The sequence below is a fragment of the Drosophila subobscura genome, chromosome E, assembly GCF_008121235.1.
Source record: "Drosophila subobscura isolate 14011-0131.10 chromosome E, UCBerk_Dsub_1.0, whole genome shotgun sequence".
Lineage (NCBI taxonomy): Eukaryota > Metazoa > Arthropoda > Insecta > Diptera > Drosophilidae > Drosophila > Drosophila subobscura.
The window spans coordinates 19,341,873-19,367,732 of NC_048531.1; the positions used below are offsets into that span (position 1 = coordinate 19,341,873).

Consider the following 25,860-nt stretch of genomic DNA (forward strand, 5'->3'; position numbering starts at 1 on the left):
AGAGTAACCAAAAAAGGCAAAAACAAACTTTCACAGCGAGAGGGAGGGCTTGGAAAGGGACTGTCGGACTGCCACCCACGGGCTGCTGCCCGTACTTGAGCACAAGTTTACTCAGGTGCAAGACACTTGTGGCACGAATGTGAGAGCCACGAGAGCCTCCCCTGCTCCAGAGTATCAATTAGTGAAATTAAAATTCCTCCACGCCTCCACCGAAACTTTATCCACATTGATGCTATCTTTTTTTTCCTTCTTTTTCCAGAGCACAGCGGAGCCCGTGTACTCGCCCACGATGGCCGGTGGACTGTTCTCGATAGATCGGGAGTACTTCAACCATTTGGGGACCTACGACTCCGGCTTCGACATCTGGGGCGGCGAGAATCTGGAGCTGTCCTTCAAGACCTGGATGTGCGGCGGCACACTGGAGATTGTGCCCTGCTCCCACGTGGGCCACATCTTCCGCAAGCGTTCACCCTACAAGGTAAGTGTCATCGATCAATTATCGAGAGGGAGAAACAGAAACGGAAACACAAAACCGGCTCTGGCAATCTGTCGGTCCATCTGTCTCTCCAAGAGAAATGGCTGAACAATGAATGCCAGTGGCCCCGAAAACCAATATTGATATACTCAAACCACTGCTCATTAACGACCCTCGAGGTGGACACGAGTGTGGCACGGAAGTGGGTCCGCAGCCTGGGGCAAAGACCAAAAGAATTTAAAGCTCTTACACAACATCACGTGCCGGGTGCCGGGTGCTGGGTGCTGTGTACCCTGTCCTGTGTGCTCGGCATCGCTTTGTGTGGCCAGCCTCAGGACCAGTTACCAGTTACCCGCCGAGGTTCGTGTTTGGTCAACAGTGGCACAATCCTCGTTGTTCGTACCACCCACCCACCCACCCAAACATACACACAGCCATAACCACATACTCTACTTCCCATTCCCATGCTCGACTCTCCTCGTGCCAATGCCAGCCGCAAAAGCAGCAACATGAATGGAGCGTAGCCCGACCTCGACATGGACATGCATTGCGGCTGTCTTTGCCATGTGTGTGCTTTGCTCCTCCTCCTCGTGCTCCTCCATCTCCTGGAGCTACTGCCACTGCCTTTTGGGGGCTGCTTCAATTATCAACGGTTTACGCTTGACAAAAGTTTGGCAACTGTTTGGATGTCAATACCGCAACACACACACAGAGCTTCAGAGTGGAACTAACACGAGACCGGTCCCGGTCCCAGTGCCAGTCCCTTTGGGTAACAGCCAAATCCCCTGGGAGCTTCTCTCAGACAGAGAACAAAGGAAAACTAATTGAGAGCTCGGCAATGTAGCAAAATGGGAGAAAGTGTATATCCGCAAATGGCAACTAGTTCGTTTGCTTATCGATAAATTACTGAACGACCGCATTTGTCGTTTAGTTATCGACTGTGGAGAGGTGTCCTGCCAGCCCCAAAAAGGTATTGCCACGAACCCACTTGCAATTTCAATAAACGTCAGGTGCAAGCACTAAATCTTGCAGTCCTGGCATCCGCCACACCCACAGCAGAGCAACCATCGTTGTCCCAGCCCCCCCTGCTGTTCCGACAACGTCCCAGACATAAACACAGAACAAGACACACACAGAACAGGCGGACAATGCCCATGAGATGGTGTGTTGGTCCACGAGCAAGAAGGAGCTGAAGTGAAGTGAAGGCAGGGACAGACAGGACAGAGATAACCACAACAGGGCGGGGCAGAAGCTGGAGGAGCAGCAGTAGCTGGAGCAGCCAGCAACCAGCAGAAGCCGTACATAATGCCACTAAGCAAAAGCCACTCATTCAGGTAATTAGGCTTTGTTGTCCACCTCTCCAGCTGCTGCTGCTGCTGCTGCTGGACCACCTGGACATCGTCGAGAGCTCCAACTGCATTGTTCTGCCTCTGCCTCTGTCTCTGCCTCTCCACTCTGCCTCTGTTTGCTGACCAAATATTTCCATTGACTCTGGCACCCGCTCAGTGACTGCGCTTGCCTTGGCCTCTGCTGTATCTTTTCCACTTACCAACTCTCTTACTCTCTCTCATTCTCACCCTCTCTCTTACTTTGTTTTCCCTCTTATTGCAGTGGCGTTCGGGCGTGAATGTGCTGCGGAAGAACTCGGTGCGGCTGGCGGAGGTGTGGCTGGACGATTACGCGCAGTACTACTATTATCGCATCGGGAACGAGAAGGGCGACTTTGGCGATGTCAGCGATCGGAAGAAGCTGCGGTAAGTACAGCAAAGTGTCAACTGAACACCTAAATCATCATCCGCAATGCTCATACCAGGGAGGACCTGCAGTGCAAGAGCTTCAAGTGGTATCTGGACAACATCTACCCCGAGCTCTTCATACCCGGCGATGCGGTGGCCCAGGGCGAGGTAAGTTCTTCGGTTTCCCCAGTGTTGTACCCACCCACCCAACCCCTCGCACCATCCCCGAACCCAACTGAAACACTAACCTCCGACAACTGCCTCGAACACTCGATATCAATCCCAATTCGCAGATTCGAAACCTAGGTTATGGCGGTCGCACCTGCTTGGACTCACCCACCGGCAAGAAGCATCAGAAGAAGGCCGTCGGCCTCTACCCGTGCCATCGGCAGGGCGGCAATCAGGTTTGTGTTTTTTGCAGCAATCTCTCAGCAGCCCTGCGACCGCCACAAACTCCGTTCAAGCACAAGCAGCACAAAAGAAAGAAAGAAAGCAAAAGATACAACAACTCTCAGATCCCCCCTTCGCTGTTACTAAACAAAGTGTCCCCAAAAAGCAACAACCTAACACCTCTCCACTTATGTATTTCTGGCAATGTGGTGGCATTTCTCCTCCTCCAACTCTACGAACTTCCACAAGACACATTTGATACTCTCTGAACAGCTCTCCCAGATCTCAGGTCTCAGATCAAACTCTGAATCAACTCTCAACATGAACCTCACTTACAGATACGTAACGAGCCGTCAAGCATGTGCCTAGATCTTCCCGAAAAGATGGAAGAGGACCTCCCTCTTTCCGTTTATCCGTGTCACGGCCAAGGAGGAAATCAGGTATCCACATGCCGGCCAGCAGGAGGCATAGGCGGCCCTCCTCGTTCTCTTAACATTTACTTTCTTGTTTTCCGCTTTTGTTGAAATTTTGAATGTTGGTTTCCTGAGTGCTTTTTCCGCTTCTCGTTTTTAACCAGCATTATTTTTGATCCATTTCTTGCTTGCTTTTACTTAATACCAAAACGAAAACCCCAATCATGAATCCAATATCCAATTGACACCTGACAACACACTCCTCCCACATGTAACATCATCATGAACTAAACCCCACTAAATAGGTACAGGAAATCTATTAAACTCCTTCCCCTTAAGTACCTCTGATTTTCTACCAATTTTGATTTGAATTTTGGAGTTTTTGTTTTTGTTTTCGTTGAAAAGTTTTGGCCCCATTTTGGTTTTTAATTTTTGGTGTCTGTGCCTCCCGAAAGATACTTTAAAAGTGGATTCTCGCCTGCGAGAACTGACAACAATAATCGGTTTTTTGTCGTTGTTTGTTGGTTCTTACCCTTTGTGAAGGTCCTTGCGGTTTGAGCACTAATTTTGACGGAGTTTGTGGCTAGTGTAATACATTTTAGCATTTATTAAGCATTGAATGAGCATCAATTCCATATTCAATTTGCATCTGACTCGCCATAGCGCACATAAGTGAAAGTATCTATTTATGCGCAAGTGTTGCCAAGCTGAAATTTCATTGACAATTTAACAGTTTTGCAGGATGCAATCAAGCACACACACAAACACATTTACACTCACACTGACAGCATATTTGGGTGTACATTTTATTTGTTTTTGGTCGATTTATGCCATGTCACACAGAAATTAATTAAAACGCAATCATAAATAAAACTGCGAATGATAAATCATTTGCTGCATCGCTTTGGCTTCAGCTGCCGCTGCCCCAAGAGCTGTTTTGTGTGTGGATGTGTGTGCCATGCGGCCACAACTGCTGCAGCAACAAGGGTGCAAATGTGTGCATGAGCGAAAGAAAAAGGAACCCATTAAGTAACAAGAATTTTTGACAACTAAACAAGAGCGCCAGAGTAGACAGACGGAAAGGGAGAGGGGCCCACACACTCGGCAACTCGGCAACAAACCAAAACTGCAAGCGAACGAAATGCAACAGACAATAGAATCCCTTACAACACACAAGCACACATGCACACATGCACACAGACACTGAGGCTTTGTCAATGTGTGCGTTTTGTGTGTGTTTTTGCAGGATTTTTGTATATTCAGCATTTAAATGCGGCGCGGGGAGAAAGTGTTGACCCCGTTCTGCTGGCGCTGGCCGACGCCTCGCTCCAAAATCGTCCCAGACAGCAGCAAAAAACAACCACAGTGGGTTAGGCCAGGCCTACAACCATACACCGCCCCCATGTACACACACACACGGACACACAGACAAGCACACACACACACACACATGGCGAGAGCGAGCCGCATTCAAGTACGAAAAAAGAATCCTCCAAATGTTTGTTTGCACTCGGAAATGCGGCTGTGAATGAAATAATCAACATTCGCAAAGCGACGCAAAGCGAAACGGGCGGCGGCAAATTCTGCTCCCAACTCAGGGGGAGGCGTGGCACAGCGGCGTTCTCGCGGCTTTTTTATACGCAACATTTTAATTTCGCACATCGTGCACCGGCCAGTGGATAGCGGGGAAAGGAGTGCCATGAGGAGGGAATACGTCAAAGGATCTGGCAACCAGGAGCCCGTGAACAGTCGTAGTCTCCTGTGAACAGTTTTTGTACGCTCCCACTGACTGCTGGCCAAGTGTCCACATAATGAAAGCGTTTCAGCTATGAAAAACGCGACTAGGAGTATCTGTGTGTGCGGACAGCAAACAAATTGGTTCAGCGAGGGAGCGCACAAAAAACCGGAACTGATTCACGTTCGGAAGCACTTGATACCCTTGAAGATCGATTGTGATTCCAAGGGATAAAAGACATCAAACGAGAGATTATTGCATTTTTTACCTCATCAAAGCTCTTCCTGTGGCGTTGCCAGCAGCCTGGGTTCGGCATCATAATATCCCCCCAGCTGCAAGGGTATAAAGAAAGCTTAATAAAAAATACTCTAGCTAAAAAAAAGGGAATATAAAGCGCCAAGGCAAAAAACGTAATTAAAAATGCATCACGCACACAGCGGGGAAAGCAATGAAGGAGGGGGGAAAGGAAAAGGAACAGAAATGCAAATCGTGAACACCAAGGATGACAAGAGAGTGGGTGGGACAGATACAAGGACTAAACAATAAGCAAGAATGAATATGAAGCAGAACTATCCGCAAGAAGGAGAAGCTACGTGACACAACTGTAAGGCAGCTCTGGCAGAAATCTCTCTGCGATTGCCGGCAGAAACTGTAGCCAAAACGAGATACTTAAAGGCACACCAAAATTCCGAAATTCGAGAGTTAAAACAATAACTGTAATTATCCATGCAACGCCACCCCCCCGTACCAGCCCCACCCCTACCCCCACCCCCATTGCCCGGCTCATCATTATTCCAGTCCTGGCATCATTATAAAACGAATAAGGACGCCGGTGCGGGCGGACAGCGGACAGGGGGCGCGGAAACGGAAATGGTAACAACACAAAATGGCTGCTGGTCACGAGCTGCCAACGAGCGCATGGCATGGGGTAGGGGAGTGGCAGGGTGGGAGGTTGCTCTGTGTAGGGCAGGGCAAACAAAGTCGTTTTCAGTCGCCCGCAGAATCAGGGCCCACAGAGTCAGGAACCGGATTCGGAACACTCGTTCCGAGGTGCCTGTCTGCCATCTGGCATTGGCAACGTGGTTTAAATTATAAATAATCATGACCAGGCTCACACACAGATGCACACATCCAGACACACACACACAGCACACACACACACAGAGAGGGAGCTGCTTTTGGCATTTAATTGAATAAAAGATTACTCCTGTAATAAGTTGTGCGATTGTAGTCCTGGCAAAACTTTTGGCTTGGCAATTGGCAGACCCACGCATCCGCTTCCGCCGCAATTAATATTAATGTGTGCTTCCTCTCCGCACTCCCACAGTACTGGATGCTGAGCAAGACTGGAGAAATACGGCGCGACGACTTCTGCTTGGACTACGCCGGCAAGGACGTGGTGCTCTACTCGTGCCACGGCGGCAAGGGAAACCAGGTGAGATTGTTGAAGTATTTGCATGGATCCTGAGCTAATCGAAACTGCATTTCAGTTCTGGACATACCGTGAGAACACCAAGCAACTGCACCACGGCACCTCCGGCAAATGTCTGGCCATCAATGAGGCCAAGGACAAGGTGCTGATGGAGGAGTGCGGCAGCTCGCTGACCCGCCAGGAGTGGGTGCTGGAGGGCTACGATAGCTCCAAATTGTGAGGCTACTTCTATGCGAGGGGCAACCTCCTGTTGCCCACATCGCAGCGCCAACGACAGCGAGACAGGCGAGCATAGCAGCATCAGCAGCAGCAGCGGCAGCAACAGCAACAGCAACAGAAGCGGCACCGAAAACTGGACACGGAGTGGAAGCAGGAATTGGAATAGAATTCCCCTCTATTCCAGGCATGTGCAATAGGCAGAACAATTTCGGAAATCGGGGGAGGTTAGCTGGTATCCGCATTACTTTGCCATGCTCTATAAATACGATTAAATCTATATGTTTCCAGGCAACAGAAAATATGTTGCATAGCTATAAGGAACCACACACACAAACAGATCTACGGAGACACAGAGACAGACGGACGAACCGACACTGGGAAAATAGAGAACGACTGCTGTACAGTAGCGATAAGTTTTGTAGGCCTAAAGTCAGCATGCTCTGGGGCCGTTAGGTATAGGATCCGGGACAAGCCAGGATAAGTGCTGGCCAAAAAAGTCGTATGAAGTCGTAGCGCAATTTTTGCATTTACATTTGTAAACGTTTAGCACAATTTATGGAAAGTGTGTTGGATGATGGATGATCCAACGGAGAGCGTAGCCCTACGCTTTCCGGTATATGGATATGAATTATGAATTTTATATATTGTCATCAAATGGCTTTGCGAAAGCCCCATTCCAAATATGTTTCTAGTGCGTAAGCTTTAGGCTAAGAGTCTAGGTCGGAAAGCATTCGGTGATAGCCTTTGTTTTGCCTGTACGCCCCGCCCCGCCCCGCCCCTACCTGCAGCATTCCCACTTACCACCTATCTATCTACCTACCTACTCCTTCCTGTACTGCATCTGTATGGGAAGCACTACCAAAATTTGGAACTTATTTATTTGTATGTCCGACGAAGCGAGACGCTGAAGTTTGTGTTTTTTTATTTTGTATTTGTTAAGTGCGTTGGAGAACCGACCTTATGCCAAATTATGTATGTTTAGATGTCTAGTTTTTGTACTTTTGTATCCCTTTGTTGGATGGGATTGCATTTAATTTCATTTCGTTTCGTTGAGTTATCAAGACGACAACATATCCTATGCGTTGGACACTTGTAGCCAGCTTGTAGTAGTACTTACATACAGAATATCAGTTTCCAGACTGCAGATATCACTGAGCAGATCTTTAGAGTTAGTTAATGCAAATGTGCATAGTGCCTTCTACTTATAACGGACAAACACACACTTACATATGTATGTATAACGCAATCGTACTCCTCTAGCATTAGTCTAGGTGTCACAATCACAGCGACTGTGTATATACTACATACTATACTGTTCATATCGCATCCTGCAGAATGTGTACATAACTATGGATTAAATACTGTTTTATTCTCGAGACTAAAGCATAAATATTATACAGAATAACACTAACTAGAAGCCGAAGCAGAAGCAGAACACTGCTACAGAATGCATGCGCCTCTTCATTTGATACTTTTTCACACAAAGCGCTTCACTAGGCGGCATTTACAACTTAGCGTACGAAAACCCAAAGCCATAGGAAGTGGTCGACAAACCTTTTTTTAAACATAAACCCTAAAGAATTATTGTACTAAGTGTGTAGTGAATGTGTAGCAATGAATTGAAATTGTACAAGGCGGCAGATGCAGTTATAAATAAAATATACGAAAGTAATCTAGATTTAGGCTGCATTTATTGAATACATCAACGAACTTGTATACCAGATGCGAACAAAAGTCAAGATGCCGTCTTTGGCGCTCCCATTTCGTCTGCGGGCAATGATGAAACTACAAAAATCAACAGATGGCGCCACCGCACAACAGTGGTTCACACATTTCAGCTTTTGTCATAGTGACATTCCACCCCTTCAGAGACTGAAATCAATGAATAAACCGCAATTATAAATTTGCAAAAAGGTTTGTATTTATTTATTTCATTATTAGTCAGTTTTTTCCATGCCGATTAAACATTTGCATTCTGCTTGATCCAGGACCTCAAGGCACCCACATAAGTATACATGGCTGGGCGTCCCTTGGCGCCACATCCAAAGCCCCAGGAGACAACGCCAAAGAGTTTGCCATCGACAGTGAGCGGGCCACCGGAGTCACCCTGACAGGAGCTGACTTGTCCACTGGGATGCCCAGCGCAGACCATGCGATCGGTGAGACCAGGAATGTTCTGGGAGTTGCAGTAGTCACGACTCCAGAGCTGCACCTTGGCGAACTTCAAGCGGTTGGGCAGCTGAAGATTCTGGTTGATGGCCCCAAAGCCGCTGATGGTGGCCATGGTGTCGGCGGCATAGTTGGAGTCCGCGTCGGCCAGCGGGATCGTTTTGACAGCACCGCCCATGGGCACGGGCGTACTTAGCCGGATCAGCGACATGTCAAAGTCCTGGCTCTGGGGGTTGTACTGCGGATGGATGATTAGCTGGGAAATGCTAAAGACCTGCCCATTGCCGGCGCTCAGATCGTTGGTGCCCACAATGGCCTTCATGTTGGCAGGGTTCTGGTCCTTTGTGCAGTGGGCGGCAGTTACAATCATCGTGTCGGAGATCAGCGAGCCGCCGCAGTGATGCCGCCCATTCAGCTGCAGGGACACCTGATGCGGAAACTGCCCGGGGCCAGCAAACTCTCCTCCAATGATTCGCGAAGTATCCGCCGGGTTGGCTTGACCAGGAGCGGAGGTCGTGGCGATCAGCAGGAGCAGTGGAGCTACAAGACTTGCAACCGGAGACATATTGGGAATGAGTGTGCAGACCGTGGCTGCCTTTAGGCTATTTATTGGTCTTGCCGGGGCATTTTCGTGGAAGTTTTTATCACCGGACTGGCACACTTACGTTTGCGAATTGGATTGAGGTGGGTGGGCGTGGCTTGAATCTGCAATAAAGATAAGAAATGCTTCCCGAATAGTGCTAATTCAACTATGCAACTATCCTCATTGATTCCCTCTTTCCATTCGAAATATAGGCGCACCCACTGCCGGGTATTATCTGGAACAAACCGCAGGGGCTCGGCTCGGCTGACACAGTTCCATGTGCGAAATTCAAATTGTTGCTTATCAGACATAAGAACCAAGTTCACCCGACACTTAATTGCAGCGACCTTTATTTAATGCGTAACTCGCTCGTGTTTGCTGGGACAAAAAATTTGTGGTTTAGGTCTTCTTGCTGATGTGGCCTGCCTGGTGGCCGTTGCTGATCATCCACACGTTCTTCCAGAGCTCTCGCTTGTAGATGTTGCGATAGTTCTGCACGGACACCAGGAACTCCGGGCCGAACAGCGTCTGGATGACCACATTCTCGGCGGCCAGATTGCGGTTGGTAGCCGCATGGACAATCACCATTGGTGCATTGCTCTGCAAGATAAGTTGGCTAGAATAATTTCCGAGGGAAGCTCACCAATACCTACGGGTATGTTTTCGCCCTCGCTCTCGAAGCGCCTGTCACGATCGACGTGAATGCAGAACCAGTTGGTAAAGGCCATCGGCAGGTCACCACCCGGACAGCCACAGCGCTGTGGATGAAGACAAACCCATCAGTAAAAGAGTGTTGAGGAACTCGTCATCAACTTACACTGCGATGCACAAGACCCAGGGGAAAATTGAGCTCGCCGTTCTTATGGGACTGGTGTGTCGCATCGATGGACTGGTTGAGGTTGACCTTCTTGGGGGCACTGTACAGCATGATGGGATCACTGCCCGATTCCATGCACTCCAGTCGGAAGCGCTGCCCGTACTTTATGTCCTGTCCCGTGCGGTCGTGCTCGTCGCCACTGACGATGCGGAACGAGTTGCGTAGACAGGCCCGGGTGGAGGGAGCCACCGTCAGCTCGCAGTCATCGTTGATGTTCTGGCTGTGACGCACCACCCGCTCGTTGATCACCACCGAAAGGGCGAGGTTCAGGTCGGCCGTGTTCATATTCGCGATGTTCATGGCAATGGGCATCAGCTGGACGACTGCTCCAAAGATGACATTTTCCTTTGGCGCTGCCAGGACGATCTCCTTGTGGAAGTTGTCGTAGAGTATGCGAGCCTTCTCCACCAGAAGTTCGCCCCTATCGCGCTTGTTCTTGAAGCTGCGCACTTTGTCCTAGCGAAAGGGGATGGCTGATCACTTGTAAGTGGAGTCTCTCAATGGCTTACCTCCTCGAGGCAGTTTTCCTCGAACCAGTTGCCGATGCGTACGACCGGTCGGAAGCGCGACGATCCGCCGCTTATGTCGTATACCGTGCAAGGCATTTTATTGTTATTTTTGTGTGTGTTTCGAAACAGAAGAAAAGTATTTGACTGACAAAGAAGTTAGAAGAGGTTGGATATGTTTTTATTGATTTTGGGAACAGAGACACGACACGATTCGTATGTTTCAGTTTCTAGGAATAGAATACAAGTTAGTGAGAGTTTACCCCCAGGGGTCAAAGCAAGCAAAGCTAACTAGACATATTATTATGGGAACTTGGGTACTTCATTACTGCCCTCCTGCTCTTATTCACCACGGATTCATTCATAGCATACTTTTAGTCTTACGAACGAGTGCCGCCGTGCACAGGCCACTCGACGGATGAGCAATGACAGAGACAATATTTCCCTTCAGCACACATTTGCGAGCTTTAATTTGTACAAGAGATGATTAAGATGGCATTGTTGGCGTTGTCTGTAAGCAGAGACAATGCCGAGCAGAACCAGAGGCTAAACCTGTCTGTTTGCCAGTCAGTCTAAGTCTTCAGTCATGGGGTGTGCCTCATCACCATTAGCAAATCTGTGTGGATGTCTGGGGCCCAATATCGGTGACAAGATAAGCCGGTTGTATCAACATTTAGCACCCATCAGCCATTGTTGGTCGCTCGTTAATTGTGCTTGTTATTCATTATCGCTAATATATGGGTGATGAAGTGTCTGAGGATAGATCGGCGTGCACATCACGTGAACGTGCGGACCTGGATCGGCCGATGTGCGGCACGTTTGCTTATCTGGGCACCAGCCAGGCACACGGCACCCAATTGCAAGTGGGCCGGGCTCTCCACCACACAGCTCCGAGCCATACGGTGGTTTATGGCCATGTTTACCCTCCGCTAGAGCCGTCTCTGACGGGGTCCGGGCTGTTCCAACTAATCAGCCATCAGTCGCGGCATCCGATATACAGCTCGGCACTGATTTATTTCAATTTGGTTGCACTCACATATTAGGAATTTCACAATTCCCACTCAACTTGCTGTTGCGTTCCCTTCAGGGATAATGTCGTTGCCATAGTTGGCCCCGAAGTACTTCAGACTGGTCACTTGGTACGTGGGCACCTCCAGCTGCTTCTGCCGGCAATCTTTACGAAGGACACAACTTGATCGTTGCTCATCGATCACATGGCCCTCGAGGCAGACGCATGGACCACCGCAGATCTTTGGTGGACAGCTGCGGGACTTGTACTGGCAGGTCTGCTCGCACCTGGAGGAGCAGTTTGACTTGCCGGCATTGGGACCGCACTCCAGACTGGGGGGATAGGGCGTAGTGGCCCAGCCGCTCGCTAGAAGAGAGTACAGCATCAGGTGGAATATCATCATCGGGCGATGATGATGATCGAATGAATGTTTTGGTGTTTGCTGAGAGATCCAGTTGGTGGTGGAACCGATCTGCCGATTAATTAAATTAGTTCTGCATAATGTGAACAGATACCTCGTACTTGTAGAGTTGCTGACTCACAGTTCAATGGAAAATCACTTGAAATATCACCAATGATAAGTGATAATCTAAAAGACGAACTTGTCCCCCATGTTGTTTACCTGAAAGAAAAGCAATCTGTTCGCTAATTGTATCGTACCCTCAAAACCGCTTCGTTATCTGCCTCCAATAGAAGTCCTCACACAAAGAGACCCTCACAAACAGTTGCCACATTATTAATTGCGTCAAACGCCAGGCCCCAAAATGATAATGGATCAAATGCGGCGCTGGAATATCTTCCTCTGGCTCCCATTCCGTCACTAAACACGCAGGGCCGCCTATCTCGATGGGCAAAATATAATTAATAATCAGATAATTCCTTTAGAGCAGAAATGGGCATTTGATTTGGCATCGGCCATTGAAACGCACTCGAGACTGTCACATAAACCATGGGCGATGGGCGATGGGCGATAGGGAGCGATCTCTGAGGGATCTACTACGCCCCGAGCTCTGTCGATGGGCTAATCCGCACTCCAATCCGGCATCATGTGATTAGGTTTTCCCCATATAGCGGTGGTGGGTCATTGATGGCCGTAGCAGTAGCCTTGTCCAGTTGGAACTACTGTTTGCCAAGATTATGTTTTACGACTCTTTATAGACCCGAAATCAGGTTGATATAAGGCTACCTGGCCCAGTCCAGCCCCAATCGTCTTATCGTTGGTCAAAACTCACTTTACGGCCCACTAATTGGCCGCATTTGGATTGGGATATTGGTTTATAAAAGGCACAGTTTACAAAGCTGTTTTGCACGGGACTTTCCTGCTCTATTGGTTCTGTTCTGCATGGCCCCAAAGCTCTGACGTCTTTGCTGTAAATCTCCTCATTAGGCCTGTCAATATTGTAAAAGCTTCGCATCGACACCAGCGCGAGTCGGGCGATCTCATGCGTCTCTCATGCGCTTGGAGATAACTTTCGACTGTCTGTTCTCTCTCTCAGTGCCAGAATTTGCCAGGGCGCACGTGAGTGACATGCCGGAGAGCACGAGAGAACAGCTGCACGCGGAGCTTACAGCGCTCGCTGCTCTCCTGAACCGGTAAACGGTAACTCGCACGCAACCGAAAACTGAGCCAAAGCTCCAGTGCCAATGAAGCCTCTGTGATCCTCAGGCGCAGCTTCAACGCTGACGTTGTGGGTGCTGTCGCTGCTGTTATAAAAATATCGTTTAATTGGTTATAACGCTGCTCATAAACTTGGCCATTATCACTGTCGCCTATCACCCACTCAGCACCCACCACCCCAACGACCAACGAGCAGGCCTCCTCTCTCCGCTGCCGCTCGGCCGATGAATCAAATGCGCGAACGACGCTTCGCTTCGTGTCTCCTCTGCCCGCTAACGCAGCTCTGTCCGCGTCCGCCTGCGCCCCGGTGCGAGTAAAACAGAAACAGAAACAGAATTATAAAAACGTTCAATTAGCTGAGGTAGTAAGTCATTACAGAGCCAGCGCTCGTCCGAGACTGTCCGCTCCAGCACAGCACAGCACAGCACAGCACCAGCACTCTGCCTGCATCCCGGCCTTGGCAGTACAGCACAGCCCCGAAGGTGTCGATCAAGAAGAAAGTTTCCAAACCAAGTGCGCGTCCGTGGTGGAAAGTGTCCAACAAGAGAAAATTCCATTGGAGTTCCATGGAATTTTAAAAACCATTCTCGTGAGTGCCTACCCAAGTCTGTTTTCTAGTTGATAGAATAACTGTGTTCCTGTCCATTGAGCGGAGCTTTTCCCTCTCGCATTCTTCCGCTCACTGTCACTCTCACCCCCCGTTACTATCACTGTCTCTGTTTTTGTCTGCGAATTCGCGGAGATCGGTTAAATGACCGCAGAGAAAGGGGAGAAGACACGTGAGAGGAGCAATGCGAACTCCAGCAACGGAAACAGCAGTCAGAGGAATGATAATAAGACTAAAGCAAAACAGCTGATTCGCATTTTTGAAAGGTTGTTTTTGAAGTGTGTTTAGCGCGTGTGTACTTGTATTAGTGAGTGTGTGTGTGAGGTGAGTGAGTTTCTGATTAAAAGTCCGTAAATTAAATCCACAAAAAAGTAGCAATATGCTTAAAATTATTCCATATGCAAAAAAAAAGAACAAGCGAGAAGCGAGAGCAACAAAAAAACAAGTTAAATAAGTATTCCCCAGAATTACATTCCTGAACAAAAAATATCGCTTATTGTGTGTGTGTGTGTGATCTTTTGTCAAGGAACTCGTATGAGAAGTGAATGATTTACGATGGGATGATAAATAACTTGCCCGCTGCCCACTTTTACTCACTCAAAGTATAGACTTCCGATCCCATTCGATTGCAAGCAGTCGCCGGCTCAAGTGCGAAAATGTGCGCAGATAAGCAGATAAGCCACGAGACAAGACCAAGACCCTGCTCTCCACCAAAGCCAAACAGTTTCCCACCCCTCGAGAGGCCAGAGCCAGCAGACTAGCAGAGACAAAGCAACGGCCATAGAGCCACAGAGCCCAGAGAGTCACTCGGCCGAAACGAATGTGTACAATGTGAGGTTGGGTGGGCTCAGGCCTGAACTTGAACTTGAAAACTGAATGCGAACAGCAAATGGAAATTGATAGGAAAAACGCTTCGACGCGAGAAAAGCTGGCAGCAATTGTTGAATAAAATCATCATAAATTAAGAGGATTCCAATTGAAGTACCAATTCAGAGGAATGGCTTTCCACCCGACTGGAGAAAACGCGACCATGGTGTGGGTGGAAAATTTTGTCAGTGGTTCCAGGGCCTTGTCATGGTGCTGTCGTATAAGCGGCCGTTGACTGGCTGACGACTGCACGTTTATGGGATGGCGATAAACGTAATTATGTCATAATTACGAGTATGGCATTCTGATATCAGACGAGTCTATAGCTGGTTTACGACCACATCTCACTGGGCCAAAAAACAGTTGAATGAAGAACATTTTGCACGTGCCTGGGGACACTCCAGAGTTTGTACAGGGTAGCAGATAGGGGCGTTACGCGTTTAATCTATGAGAGTGCGCACACTCGCTGAGGGTTTCTCGATAAGTGTATTTGATTTATGGTCAAGTCCCAACGATAGGCCGCTTTCATGGCAACCAGTTCAGCAAATTCCTGTCCTCCTGCTCACCTCTGTTCATATCAAACGGCAACGAGATCTGCCAATAAATCTGTCTGCCGAAGAATTTACAATGGACTCTCTACACGTTTCGGGTATTAGAATACACTTCCCCCCAGGCATGGATTGGACTTTAAAACTCCACCCGAACTCTTCTTATCTGCTGAAATTTCCGACACTCTGGAGAGGCGAAAGCGCCTTTGGCGCACGCTCGGATCGGATCGGATCGGATCGGATAAGGACCCGGGGACTGGCGTTTAAGATTAAATTCATAAATTTGCGCTACTCGCAGAAGTGGGTTTTATTAATATTAAATATGGTTTTGTGGCTGCCCATAAATTTGTTCATTTATTATTATTTACTAATGCACTTTTAATGCCCGCGAAATGCAGCTATAACCGAACCCTGTAGCTGCGCATTAGTCGACATTCGCAATTAACAAATGCAATTTAAATTTATAACTCTTGCTTCAACAATGTACTTGTATATGTACATGTTCCTGGGTATACCCGTTTGCGGTTGCAAATCCCTTTGCCCTGGACTTTTTACTTATATTTATACTCGGGCAATCGTGTTACGTCGAGAGCAATTATCGTAAAGAACCTATTTCCCTGTGCCGTGATTTACATAAGATCTACGTATAAGTAGGTTATGCAACCGGGATTAGGCATTTCCGATCCAGGAACCTACCTCCGCTGGCGATCCACTTTTGGCGACTGTTTTCGTGTCAATCCGCGATCGTTTAGCAGCCGCAAAATGCAAAATCATTCCGTCTTCGCAATGATGGCCCGTTCGGTATTTGTCGCGACTATTTACCTAAAAATAAACTTTGCTAATTCCTTAAATTGATAAATATATGTGACAGAATGACGGTGCAAGACACTACAGATTTGCACTCTGCCATGAAAATGTCTTATGCAATGTACAGATCACGTTTTCCATTTTCAATTAATTTCATTTTAATTCGTAGACAACTAAAACTTACGCAATTAGTTTTTATTAATAGTTAAAACTTTCCGCTACTTATGATCGCAACTCATTAAGAATAAATGGGTATTCCCCAAGCACAGATCAGTGTCTCATCCGAAAAACAGTAAATATCTCCAAATGAGAACGATGAAAGCAAACTGAACAAACAAAACAATACCCTTCCCTCTCTTTCGCAGAAGTCTTCTTATGCCACTCTGCCTAAACAGAGTGGAAATCTTTCCCCTGCCTATCTATGGAGGTGTTAGCCAGGGTATTTTTCCGCAGAAATCAGGATTGGAGTATAGGAGTCTTGGTGTGTTTCCATGCCAATTAGCTAACCATTTGGCGTGCTTCTTGTTTGGCAGACTTTTGGGACGCATAACAACAACCTGTTTAAGGCCTTATTGGTGTTTCGCTTCTAAGAAATTTACGTAAACAAATCAGCGGCGGACAACAGATTGTTCAAACTCCCGTCGCAGCTTTATTTTTTTAATTTTGTTTGTTATATGCGACTTATGAAACTTTCCAAAATTCAATTTTGGGCCGCTCTGACGTGCAAAACAACGCGAAAACAATTGAAATTCCACTCACAGAAACCCAAGTGCTCAACTGTTGTTATGGAGTGTCCGAGTGTGTGAGTGTGTGTGTGGTGGTGGGGTTTGTTCAGATCTAAAGTGTCATTGTAATCGATTTACCTAGAATTGTGTATCTGCGAATTCGGAAACCAGTTTCATCCAAAGGGAGAATCTTTAAGGTAGCAGATTTACTTAATTACATCATCATCATCATCAGGGGACAGAAATTGTCAATATGTGAGGCCCGCAAGATAAGTATAGCCATAGCTATAAGGTTAATTGCATTGAGTCGTTACAATTACTCGTCAGTGTCCCTCACATTTAAACCCCCAATGCAAATATTGGAGTAGCCTTGCACGCCGGGCCGTGTCTTGCCGAAAAAAAGAGTATTCAAGGTCTCCCTGCCCATACAGAACACTAAGAAATCGGGTGCCAGACTGTACCCCAGTTCGTTCCTCATATTTCATATGACATCCCGCGCGAATCTGTCGAATCATGGCAAATATTTGACGGTAAACTTTTCTGTTAACTGGGAAAACGTGCGTAGGGCGAGAGACTCGTGAAATCAAATGCCGATCATTCGGAGACTCATTCGGAGGATGAAGCAAATCTCGAGTTCGCATTCGGCGACACTTGGCGCTTGCGTTTGCCCAATCAATTGAAACACCCAGCTAAATTTATCAAACTAATTTGATGTCTGCTCTGCTTTCAGATTAACAACTTGATCTGCCGACCAGCTATAGCTATAGCCGTACAGCGGGGCAACGGCAACGTCGAAGGGAACGCATGCGCAGATCTCTCAGCAAAGCCAAACAGAACGGAAAATAAATCGTGCAAACAGAAGACGGAGCACCGCCTGTCTCAGCCTCAGTCCCAGTCTCCATTCGGTCTCCGTCTCCATTCGGCTTATTTAAAGGCCGCCAGCCACCGAGTGACAATCAGAACAAATCAAGCTGCCAGCCACAGCAGATCGCGAGTGAAGAGAGAAACAGTGAGCCAAGATAACGATACATACGAGTATATGTACACACACACATAGATACATCTGCAAAGAAGATGTCTTGAGACCTGTCCGATCGGGCTCCTGCTGAAAACAGTTAATAAATCTTGCACATTCCGTGCAGTATTGTGATATTTAAGCGCTCCGCCTACAGCAGCCACAACCAATTGGTTTTAACACCTCTTGTTTGACTTGAACACACACAAAGTCCCCACCAACACAAAACACACAAGATGTCGGCATCGAAGGAGGCCATTTGTGGGAGCACCGAGAAGGATCTCGAGAAGCCGCCATTAGGTGAGTAAGAGCTTATGTATAGGGATGACCGTGGAACGGAAGAGCTTATCAAAATGTGAATACTGAATATTGCTGAGATAATTTACTATCTAAGCATTTGCCTTTTACAAGTTAATTAGTTGGAAAGAGATAGAATGGGTGTGACAATTATCAACGAAAGATTAGTCTGATGGAAATTATCCTACCATAATCAGTTCTTTAATGAATACAGGAAAAAAAGGAAACAAACCCAGCAATCAATGAAATTATTAAAAAATCTGAATCGCGGCTATCTACACTTCCCCTCTTTGTGCTCGCAATTATTCGCTCAACTTCCATTTGGCATGATCTATGCTATATCCAGGTCTATGATCTCAGTTACACGTAATTGCCCTATTTATTTCGCATGACAATTCACTCGACTATATGCTCGTCTGTCTCTCTGTTTGTCTGTCTCTCTGTCTCTGTGTATTGCGCTGACTGCTCAGGCATATAATTTACATTTGTACTAAGCAAATCGCAAGAGAAACCGAAAGCAGTCGCGGCTTCACTCTCGAATATTCCGCAATCCTCTACACTTGAACTGGGAATTGAATGGGACTCTCAACGATTCTCCTGGCATCCACTTGATTTAAATATCTCAAAATCGTCAAAAGCGCCAAAAACGGATACCAGGGTCGCCGCTAAACGGAAGTTATTTGTTATGCAATCCAAAAGAAAAGGAAAATAACATGAAATAAAATTAAATTCATTAATAACAGAGTCGCCAACGCGTGAGCCAAATTCCCAATTAACGTGTGACACAGACACAGACCCCACAAAAGTCCCCCCACAAAGGGAGGTGTAGGAAGAGGAGGAGGAGGAGGCAGTACAGTTGAGTCAATAACTGCCAACTTTTGTTGTCTAATTTGCCTATTCTGTTTCCATTTGCGGACAGTGTCTATTATGTTTTCGCAGCTCTTTCCTTACTGGAAATCATCATCACGGTCTGCCCGACACTTGACACAGATCATCGTTCGAGTTCCCTTCCCCGTTTGCCTTTTGTGGTCGAACCGGTTGCCGGCATAGCCCCAAAAATGTAGAGCAACAAAAGCAAAAACCTACCCAAAACAGTGCCATAAATCTCGACAAATACCGGGTATGGTACGTGTTTATAACTGTGCAAATGAACTCTGCAAGGCAATGACAAAACTCGTTTATGCCCCACCCGCTCCATTCAGAGCTAAGGTCAGCCGGGGAAATGCATTCGCCTTGGAATTCCATCGCGAGAACTTTTCACTTTTTCGCATTTTTACTTTCGTTCGGAGCAGAGCTGCAATAACAGCGCTGCGCTCTGTTTACATTACAGCGCTGCGCTCTGTTAGCCACACTTCAGAGTGCTAACAGAGCTCTGCTCTGCTCCGGCAAACATTCTGCTGAGCAATGCAATTTAAGCAATTTCGATCTGGCAGCTTGACAACTTTTTGCATGTCGTCGGCTTTTGGGCCTGATATTGACATTCGCTTGGCTATCCTAGTTTTCAATTTTTCAATTTTCACATATTCCGACTGACATGCAATCGGTTAATTGGGACTTCGTTGACCCCAGCAGAATCTAGTATAGAATACCCAAGAAAACCCAGTCGACATGCCAGGGGGTGTGGAATGGGTTGGGTTTGGATTGGATGGGTGGCTGGAACAAACCTCCCACAAAATAAACAATACAATCAGCGACCTGTTCAACGTTGCGCTCGAGTTGAGCCCCATATCCGTTCCATACATAGGGTGTATTGTCATCGGGGCCTCTGGCGTAATGCGTTTTACAGCTCATCCCGACCCGCCCGACTCGTGGCGAGACGAATGATAAATTAGAAAATTGCTTTTACAAAGCAGAGCAGCACGACCCAGGGACCCAGGGACCGAGGGAGAGAGAGCGGCAGAGTGAGCGTAAGAGGGTAACACACAAATTGGACTGTTGAAATTCCTTGGGTTATTTCTAAGATCGTGACATTTGCGACGTTTTGCAAAACGTTTCGTTTGATTTGGCTGTAGCCGCCATGCCACCGGCAAGTGGCTAGCAAATTACTCATCTCATCTCAAATTGTGCATGTTACTATTTACATATATAGATTGCCAGTTCCCCCAGATGCCCCCCAGAGCAGCACACCACCTCGGAAATAGCCAAGACATTCATTCAGTGAATGGTTATGGGAACTGCTTCATGAGCATGCATTTCACCTGTTAAAGGGAAAGAGCGAACGGCAAATACAAATTAGTTTCGCATACAGAGCAATTAAGCGTCAGTGCTGCCACAGTTGGCACTCGCCCATGTGGAACCGTCAGATAAAAACCATAGAATCCATTCATCAGTTCAGCAGACATCACGTAACCTTGTCGGCGCAAAAAACAAAGCTTCTTCTTTTAATGCCTGACAATATTTGCCAATCGGCTTTGCACCTAGCCCCAGCACAATCCCATACCAGGAAACCCTCGTGAGAGAGCAGCATTTGTTCGCATTATAATCGAAATTATTTAGATAAACAAACGGTCTCTGAATCCTATGCACTTTTAGTACTCCGAATTCCACGGAATCTGATTAATTCTCATTACGGTTACGTTGTGCGTAAGCTAAAAAGCTCAGCCCGAAAGCATGCTGCGGAAAAGCTTTGCGGTAGCGCAGAGACAGTTTAGTGTAGCTCCATGTAAAAAGTTTGTACTTATGATACACCCTAGAGACTGCTGATCAGCAGGTAGCACTTATAGTCATTATGATGTTTAATTGTCGCCCTGATGGATGGTCCATCCAAAAATAGAACCAATAGTTGGCAGGCATTATGAAAAATCACTTAATTGCTTCGAGCGTGCACAACTGTACTGTGGCCTGACCAAAAATATTCCATTAGAGGGTCTTTGCCAAAAAATACAACTACACACCGTGATGCCAATGTACATACATATGTACATATGGGTGTGCATATGTACCCATTTGAGAAACAAAATAAAAACGAGACAGCTGCCAATGGGGCATCTCTGACTGACACGAGTATGTAAGTGTGCGGCGGCGGAGTGAGAGCCGCAGAAGAGCGCGAGAGAAATGCTCTACACGCAAGCTCAAAGATGTAGCTCAATGGTGAGTCGGTGCGATCGGTTCGGGGGCGAAGCAGCCGACAAGCACGTGCCTGTCTCTTGGACGCACTCACACTCGCACACACACACACACTCCCACTGGCACTTGGCTCGTTGTGCGAGTGAGTCGAAGCGTGACTGAAGCTATTTTTAGTTCTTCAACTGTCTCGCTTTGCCTTGCGGTTTGCCGGAATAATTAAAGCATTCAAGCACAACACAACGAAAGCCCGATCCGATTGTGTTTTATGGCTGTCAAAATTAGCAAGAACTTGACAAAGCTCACGCAGTGACCGCACAGAATATAATTTGTTTTAGTGTAATTAGAATGTGCACCTCTGGAGGCGCCTCCGTTTAGCGCTGGCGTCTCCGATGAGGCATTTCTATGACTTCATGGCATTTACTCTCGTTGGGGGCACTCGGGCAATTGGAGTATGCTCTCCCGAAATATTACGAACTGTGTTCTAGAATATTTCCATTGCCCAAAGAGTAGACACCGCTCTCCCCCCTCCACACAATATCGACAGAATCACTTAGCTCTGCATATTTTAAGCAGTGGGCGAATGGTTTTTTGAGAGCAGTCACGAGATCTGGATGTGTGTGACGCTTACGTCCGATCGATATAATTAGATCTGTGTGTACTATAACCCAATATCTGTAGATGGGCCGCAAAGTTCACTCTCGCAATTGACATCAATCGTGGGTTGCGCGCTGCACTATGAAGTGAGAGAATTTTCCATCGTTTCGCTAAATTAGTGCAGAGGAAAATCATCACCGAAAAACTAAAATCACGCTGACCAGCGCCGTTGATGTAATCGCCGGGCCGCACCGAGAGCGGGCAGAGCACTGCTGCGGTGCCCCACGAGAACCCACAGCACCAGAGTTTATAAATGAAGGCAGCGCCACGGTCGACGCTCAGTAGGAGAAGCCGCGGGCCAGAGTAACGCCAGCCACACGAACGAGCCGGCAGCCACCACCCAAAGTTCCGAGTCAGTTCTCTAGCCAACGTCGGGGTTAGCGCAACGCAACGCTAAGTGTAATATAATTGCTCAGTTTTCCCTTTTCAAATCGCCTGTCCTGCCCGCGCAATGCTACGGTCCCACACCGGCCAAGTTCACAGATAGACAATGAAATGGTTTAAGCGTGTGCGGAAAAAGTATTACCACCCGTAAAATCTCAAGCGAACAAGCCCACGAACAAGTCTCGAATCTAGTTTAAGCATAAACCTTATCAACATATGTGCAACGCGACAAAATGCCCTTTCGCCGCAGCACTCTAAATCATCGGCATCGCGATGGACATGTCCTGGTCTGGGACCAAACCCGCGACCAGACACCCAAAAGTAAGCGTTGTTCATAAGCGGAACAGGGTGGAACTGGGGCAAGTGTAGTCCAATTGAATTGTTAGCCTGCCGACACGACACGACACTCGTTCGAAAATAGAAACTCTGCCACTCGAGACATACACGTGCTTTCCCTCGATTCTCAATGCCCGACTACCAAAGCGAACGCGGTGGCGATTGTGCAACACGAGACGTTCATGGGGTGTGCTGAGGGGGGGCCCGACGAGGTGTGCTGTGGCAAATCGCGCGATTTATCGCTGCGTGAGCAATGGCAAAAAACAGCAAGCAGCCCGACAATACTTTTAATTTATTTAAATCAGCATTTTTAACGCCGCCCGGCCATTGTTTATGTTTTTTTTGCTTCTACTGCAGTTTACTTCTTTATTTATTTTGAATTCCAAAGAAAATGTCAGACTATTGGGAGCATAAAACTCTAGCTTCGGGAGGGGGGCAAAGTTCAACACACCCAATGGGCTGGGAGACTGCTGGAGAAATAAATTGTCTCAATTACAGTTACTGTCTAATGCATTCCATAATTGTTGTTTGGCTTCGAACTTTCATTTTTCACCAGACAATTGCACAATCCTCAAGCCAGCCCCAGGCGAAGCGATCGCAACTGTACCTGCCATTTGGCTGAAACCTATCGAATCTCACGTGTTTGCGACACTCTCAAAAGTGCCGACAGTCAGCGCCGTTTGTCGAATGACAATAGCAACATGAACACCCCTCTCCACCCGCATTCAGTTGCAGTTATCGCTAGAACAATAAATAGGCAATCCCAAATACGACTCTGGGGCTATAAAATCGAATGAATAGAGGGAAGTGACACCCCCCATACTCGTAATTCCATATTCCCAGAGACCGCACCGCATCGGAAAGTGAGGCAATTGTCAACCCACTCCCCATTCCCAGTCCTCTATCTGCAATGAGTCATAGGTACAAACGCGCAGAGCAGATCTTATCTCCCTCTCTCTCCCGAGCAACGAACCTTGGGCTAAGTAAACCCCAGACTAGATTATGGCGTAGATAATATCGTAGTTGTTGCCACACTCTGCCTTTTTTCGCTTATTTTCACAGTTCCGAAAAGCGAACGAAAATCTCTGCTAGCAATTATTTCTGTTGACAACACTTCCGCTTTTCCTTTTCCTTTTGCTTAATTAAATTTTAATTTATTCATGCACATTAGTCAGAGACTGACGCACTCGCTCGCTGATAGAGAAAGATGTGAAATATTCGAGACAAAACTCTGATGTAATAGCATTCCTCTTTCCCTTCCATTTTGTAGGATGCTTTGCCACGCGCTACTTCGTGACCTTCATGCTCTTCCTGGGCATGGCCAATGCCTATGTGATGCGCACCAACATGTCGGTGGCCATTGTGGCAATGGTGAACCACACGGCCATCAAGGTGAACGACGAGGAGGCCGTCGATGAGTGCGGTGATCGTGATTTGCCCATTGTAAGTTGCCCTCTGACGCTACCCACGCGAACACTTTCTAACCCATTCAATCTTCACGTTTTAGGACGATTCTCAGGATGGCGAGTTCGCTTGGAGTTCGAGTCTCCAGGGCTACATCCTGTCTTCCTTCTTCTACGGCTACGTAATCACCCAGATCCCCTTCGGCATACTGGCCAAGAAGTACGGCTCGCTGCGCTTCCTCGGCTACGGCATGCTCGTGAACTCGGTCTTTGCCTTCCTGGTGCCCGTGGCTGCTCGTCAGGGCGGCGTCTGGGGCCTGTGCGCCGTTCGCTTCATTCAGGGGCTGGGCGAGGGACCCATTGTGCCCTGCACCCACGCCATGCTGGCCAAGTGGATTCCGCCCAACGAGAGGTCCCGCATGGGTGCCGCCGTGTACGCGGGAGCTCAGTTCGGAACGATCATCTCTATGCCGCTGTCGGGTCTGCTGGCTGAATATGGCTTCGACGGTGGCTGGCCATCGATCTTCTACGTGTTTGGCATCGTGGGCACCGTGTGGTCCATTGCATTCCTCATCTTTGTGTACGAGGACCCCAGCGCCCATCCCAAGATCGATGAGCGCGAGAAGAAGTACATCAACGACGCTCTCTGGGGCACGGATGTGGTCAAGGTGAGTCCTCGCCCGAACAGTCTTTTGGCAGCAGAAACTAATCTTTCGATTCTCCGCAGAGCCCTCCCATTCCGTTCAAGGCCATTCTCAAGTCGATGCCCTTCTACGCCATTCTGTTCGCCCACATGGGCCACAACTACGGCTACGAGACTCTGATGACGGAGCTGCCAACGTACATGAAGCAGGTGCTCCGCTTCTCCCTGAAGTCGAACGGTCTGCTGAGCTCGCTGCCCTACCTGGCCATGTGGCTCTTCTCCATGTTCATCTCGGTGATTGCCGACTGGATGATCAGCTCGAAGCGCTTCACCCACACAGCCACCAGGAAGCTCATCAACAGTATTGGCCAGTACGGACCGGGCATAGCGCTGATTGCCGCCTCCTACACGGGCTGCGACCGGGCTCTGACCCTGGCCATTCTCACTATCGGCGTGGGCCTCAACGGTGGCATCTACTCGGGCTTCAAGATCAACCACTTGGACCTGACGCCACGCTTCGCCGGCTTCCTCATGGCCATCACGAATTGCTCGGCGAATCTGGCGGGTCTGCTGGCACCCATTGCGGCGGGCAATCTGATCAGCGATCACACAAAGGTAAGAGGACTGAAAGCTGATTTATGTCCATGGAATCCTTACTAAAGTGGCTCTCTCTTGTCTCTGGCAGCCCATCATGGGACAGTGGCAGATTGTGTTCTTCATTGCCGCCTTGGTGTACCTCATTTGCGGCACCTTCTACAACATCTTCGGCTCCGGCGAGCGCCAGTACTGGGACAATCCCGAGGGCGACGAGCAGAAGGCGGCTCTCAGCAACGGAGCGAATTCCTCACCAGCAAGGCTGAGCATGCCACAGGCCATCACCGCTACCGAGTCCAGGCAGTAGTATTAACCTGTGACCTCTGTGCACACACGCTTAGAATTTAGTTCTTGTTTTAGTTATGTATGTGTTAAGCAAAATGTTGTTACTGCGGATAGTCAGCCATCATCGATAGATATTCCTCAGATATATATTCCCAATAAGCCTCAACCGATTCGCAGAATAAAAAGACAGCAATCATAAAAGGAAAATTGTTAGAGTAAACCAAACCCAAAGTCGCAAAGCAGTTGGGCGAATCGAGGAGCGAGTGCTACCATTGTAAATGAATATATTTAATTTTCCTATGTGATAGAGACAGAGTTTTGTCTTCTAACTTCAATTGAAATGATCCGAAGAAGGGAACGCAACCAAATATATTAAAGAATTAAAAAGTATCATAGCTTAAAGCTTAAAGCCAAACCAACCCCTCGCAGAGTGTTTCAATCGATTCCTAATTCGAAATTAATAATCA

General features: G+C 47.7%; 5 protein-coding genes across 7 annotated transcripts in view; 2 read left to right on the forward strand and 3 right to left on the reverse strand.

Annotated features, from left to right (window-relative positions):
* The window catches only part of LOC117892546 (putative polypeptide N-acetylgalactosaminyltransferase 9), a 59,705-nt gene extending 51,633 nt beyond the window's left edge, over nucleotides 1–8,072 (forward strand). Inside the window, exons 7-12 of one of the 2 annotated variants that reach the window (XM_034798855.1) lie at nucleotides 260–478; nucleotides 2,087–2,229; nucleotides 2,289–2,379; nucleotides 2,505–2,615; nucleotides 6,077–6,184; nucleotides 6,240–8,072. In XM_034798855.1, the coding sequence (XP_034654746.1) occupies nucleotides 260–478; nucleotides 2,087–2,229; nucleotides 2,289–2,379; nucleotides 2,505–2,615; nucleotides 6,077–6,184; nucleotides 6,240–6,401 (834 nt within the window). In that variant the 3' untranslated portion in view covers nucleotides 6,402–8,072. Of the gene's footprint in view, nucleotides 1–259; nucleotides 479–2,086; nucleotides 2,230–2,288; nucleotides 2,380–2,504; nucleotides 2,616–2,939; nucleotides 3,042–6,076; nucleotides 6,185–6,239 lie in introns of both variants that reach the window. The other variant, XM_034798856.1, reaches the window with a different exon arrangement.
* A 272-nt stretch (nucleotides 8,073–8,344) lies between these two features.
* Nucleotides 8,345–9,207, reverse strand: LOC117892550 (trypsin-1). Its single transcript, XM_034798860.1, has one exon. The coding sequence runs from the start codon at nucleotides 9,132–9,134 to the stop codon at nucleotides 8,361–8,363; it is 774 nt and encodes a 257-aa protein (XP_034654751.1). The 5' UTR covers nucleotides 9,135–9,207; the 3' UTR covers nucleotides 8,345–8,360.
* Nucleotides 9,208–9,485: 278 nt separating this feature from the next.
* LOC117892549 (cilia- and flagella-associated protein 161) lies at nucleotides 9,486–10,695 on the reverse strand. Its single transcript, XM_034798859.1, has 4 exons — nucleotides 10,539–10,695; nucleotides 9,970–10,485; nucleotides 9,806–9,910; nucleotides 9,486–9,752 (listed from the first exon to the last, which is right to left on the reverse strand). Exons 1-4 carry the CDS (start codon nucleotides 10,632–10,634, stop codon nucleotides 9,552–9,554), a joined length of 918 nt encoding a protein of 305 aa, XP_034654750.1. The 5' UTR covers nucleotides 10,635–10,695; the 3' UTR covers nucleotides 9,486–9,551.
* A 901-nt stretch (nucleotides 10,696–11,596) lies between these two features.
* Nucleotides 11,597–11,944, reverse strand: LOC117889943 (accessory gland protein Acp62F-like). The gene has a single exon (XM_034794479.1). The coding sequence runs from the start codon at nucleotides 11,942–11,944 to the stop codon at nucleotides 11,597–11,599; it is 348 nt and encodes a 115-aa protein (XP_034650370.1).
* A 1,583-nt stretch (nucleotides 11,945–13,527) lies between these two features.
* Nucleotides 13,528–25,797, forward strand: LOC117890626 (putative inorganic phosphate cotransporter). Of its 2 annotated transcripts, XM_034795574.1 has the most exons (6): nucleotides 13,528–13,751; nucleotides 17,447–18,031; nucleotides 23,739–23,911; nucleotides 23,976–24,539; nucleotides 24,599–25,129; nucleotides 25,200–25,797. In XM_034795574.1, exons 2-6 carry the CDS (start codon nucleotides 17,968–17,970, stop codon nucleotides 25,413–25,415), a joined length of 1,548 nt encoding a protein of 515 aa, XP_034651465.1. In that variant the 5' UTR covers nucleotides 13,528–13,751; nucleotides 17,447–17,967; the 3' UTR covers nucleotides 25,416–25,797. The 2 variants fall into 2 exon arrangements, with proteins under 2 accessions (XP_034651465.1, XP_034651464.1); XM_034795573.1 differs by lacking the exons at nucleotides 13,528–13,751; nucleotides 17,447–18,031 and adding an exon at nucleotides 22,044–22,453.
* The last annotated feature ends 63 nt before the right edge of the window (nucleotides 25,798–25,860 follow it).